This window comes from Plasmodium fragile, assembly GCF_000956335.1.
Source record: "Plasmodium fragile strain nilgiri unplaced genomic scaffold supercont1.67, whole genome shotgun sequence".
NCBI lineage: Eukaryota > Apicomplexa > Aconoidasida > Haemosporida > Plasmodiidae > Plasmodium > Plasmodium fragile.
Window position 1 is genome coordinate 118,782 of NW_012192647.1, and position 1,811 is coordinate 120,592.

The window sequence follows — 1,811 nt, forward strand, 5'->3', positions numbered from 1 at the left end:
CCATAACATGCAACACATACAACACATTGAAGACACACACACATATATGTATATTGGAAGGGGTACTACCACCGGATGACAAAGTATATATACATACCCCGCACTACACTTAAAAGACTGCCCGTAACATGACCACGCATGAACACACACACGTATATATATGCATGTATATTTGAAGTGTACTACCATCGCATGACGAAGTACATATATTCCAGGCTTCATCGCTTATCGTATACAATGATCAGAAACTGCCTGAACATGGAAGAAATCACAGGGCACGGGGAGTGTAACCTTAAAGTACATACATCACGAAATGTTAGGAACACAAGTTCATCAGACAGGGGAGGTCGTGACTTCAGAATACATATTTCAAGAAATGCTCAAAAACAGAAGTACAGCAGAAGATCGTGTGCAACATGATAACACGAAGTTCACCGATTATCCGGGACCATAGGTACAGGAAGAGCAATATACGCTACACCCGTGAAACCTTGTACATTTACCCCATTGCTGTTCGCTCTGTGGATGCTTCCCCTATCCCCAATCATAGAACACTTTGAAAGAGAAGGGAGTATGCAGGAGAAGGAGTTGTATGTGGATGAGCTATTTCAGACGCTGTGAGCAGCTTTGACGGGAAGATGGCTGAAGGGGGGTTGCAGGAATGCAGATTGGGGTAAATGATAAGAATATTTCACTTTTCCTTTATTCAATAATATAATGCGTTACTGTGCTTACATTATTATATACCTTCTTTTTTTTTTTCTTCTCTTTTGTTTCCTACTGTTTACTTTTGCCCTGTTTTGTTTTATTACTTTAAGGGCATTCAGTACGTAATTTACGCGCCTGTTAGTTCTGGTTCATTGCAAGCATTTGAGTAGGTTATTATGTAGGAAACTTCCTGACCCTTTGTTTTTATGATGCAATTACTCTTCCTTTCGTTCTTTGTTCCTCCTTTTGTTTTATGTTTACGGAAACAAGGGTTGCAGGGAAAGGGCAACAAGGAAGAAACAAGAAGGCAAAATCATTAATAATTTTAACATTTCCGGCACGAGGGACACATCTTTGTTCTTTTCAGATGTGGTCTTTTCTATGTGAAATTGTTAATTTGGTCTTATTTTTTTTCTTGGTGCTTAAGGAAAATTTTAAGAAGAACAGTGTTCCGTTTTTTCCTCTTAGTACCTATGCATATATTAAAGGTTTGTTCCCTACACCTTTTCTTTGTTTCTTCCACGGGGAAAACAAATAAGTAACGGGCTCGCAGGGAACCGGAATAAATAATGTACATAATGTGAGAGTTTATGAGTAATATGTTTGTTATGGTTTATATAATATGCACTATATACAGTTTCTAAAGTGAATGATACAAATAAGGGAAAAAAAGAATGCAAAAGGGCGAAACATAAGGAAACATAATGGGAACGGGCAAACTTCTTAATGATTTTATTTTTGCCCTAAGAGAGGTACATGTTTCTTCTTTTTTTGAGGTTTGCTTCTTTCTCTACGTGTGAAACCTCAAGCTCGCCCATTTGGGCTTATTTTGTTCTCTAGGTGCTATAAATGAAATTGACCTATGTGGGTGCAATTTATTCGTAGGGCCTGAGGTCCTAATAGGGTTTTTTTTTTTTTCTCTTTTTCTTTCATTTCTTCTTGTTTTCTTTCTTTTCTTTATTTTCCTTTTCTCCTTCTTTGTCTTTCTTTTCTTTGTTTTCCTTTTCTCCTTCTTTTTCTTTCTTTTCTTTATTTTCCTTTTCTCCTTCTTTTTCCTTCTTTTCTTTATTGTCCTTTTCTCCTTCTTTTTCTTTCTTTTCTTT

At 36.8% G+C, this 1,811-nt stretch overlaps 2 protein-coding genes across 2 annotated transcripts in view; one reads left to right on the plus strand and one right to left on the minus strand.

Moving 5' to 3' along the window:
* Nucleotides 1–313: 313 nt before the first annotated feature.
* AK88_04571 (uncharacterized protein) lies at nucleotides 314–621 on the plus strand (the record flags this gene model as incomplete). The annotated part of the gene is made up of 2 exons (XM_012482181.1): nucleotides 314–392; nucleotides 551–621. The coding sequence occupies 2 exons, from the start codon at nucleotides 314–316 to the stop codon at nucleotides 619–621; spliced, it is 150 nt and encodes a 49-aa protein (XP_012337604.1).
* Nucleotides 622–1,637: 1,016 nt separating this feature from the next.
* Nucleotides 1,638–1,811, minus strand: part of AK88_04572 (uncharacterized protein) — a gene marked incomplete at both ends in the record, with an annotated part of 4,829 nt that continues 4,655 nt past the window's right edge. The window contains one exon of the mRNA XM_012482182.1: nucleotides 1,638–1,802. Coding sequence (XP_012337605.1) covers nucleotides 1,638–1,802 — 165 coding nt within the window. The remainder of the gene's footprint in view (nucleotides 1,803–1,811) is intronic.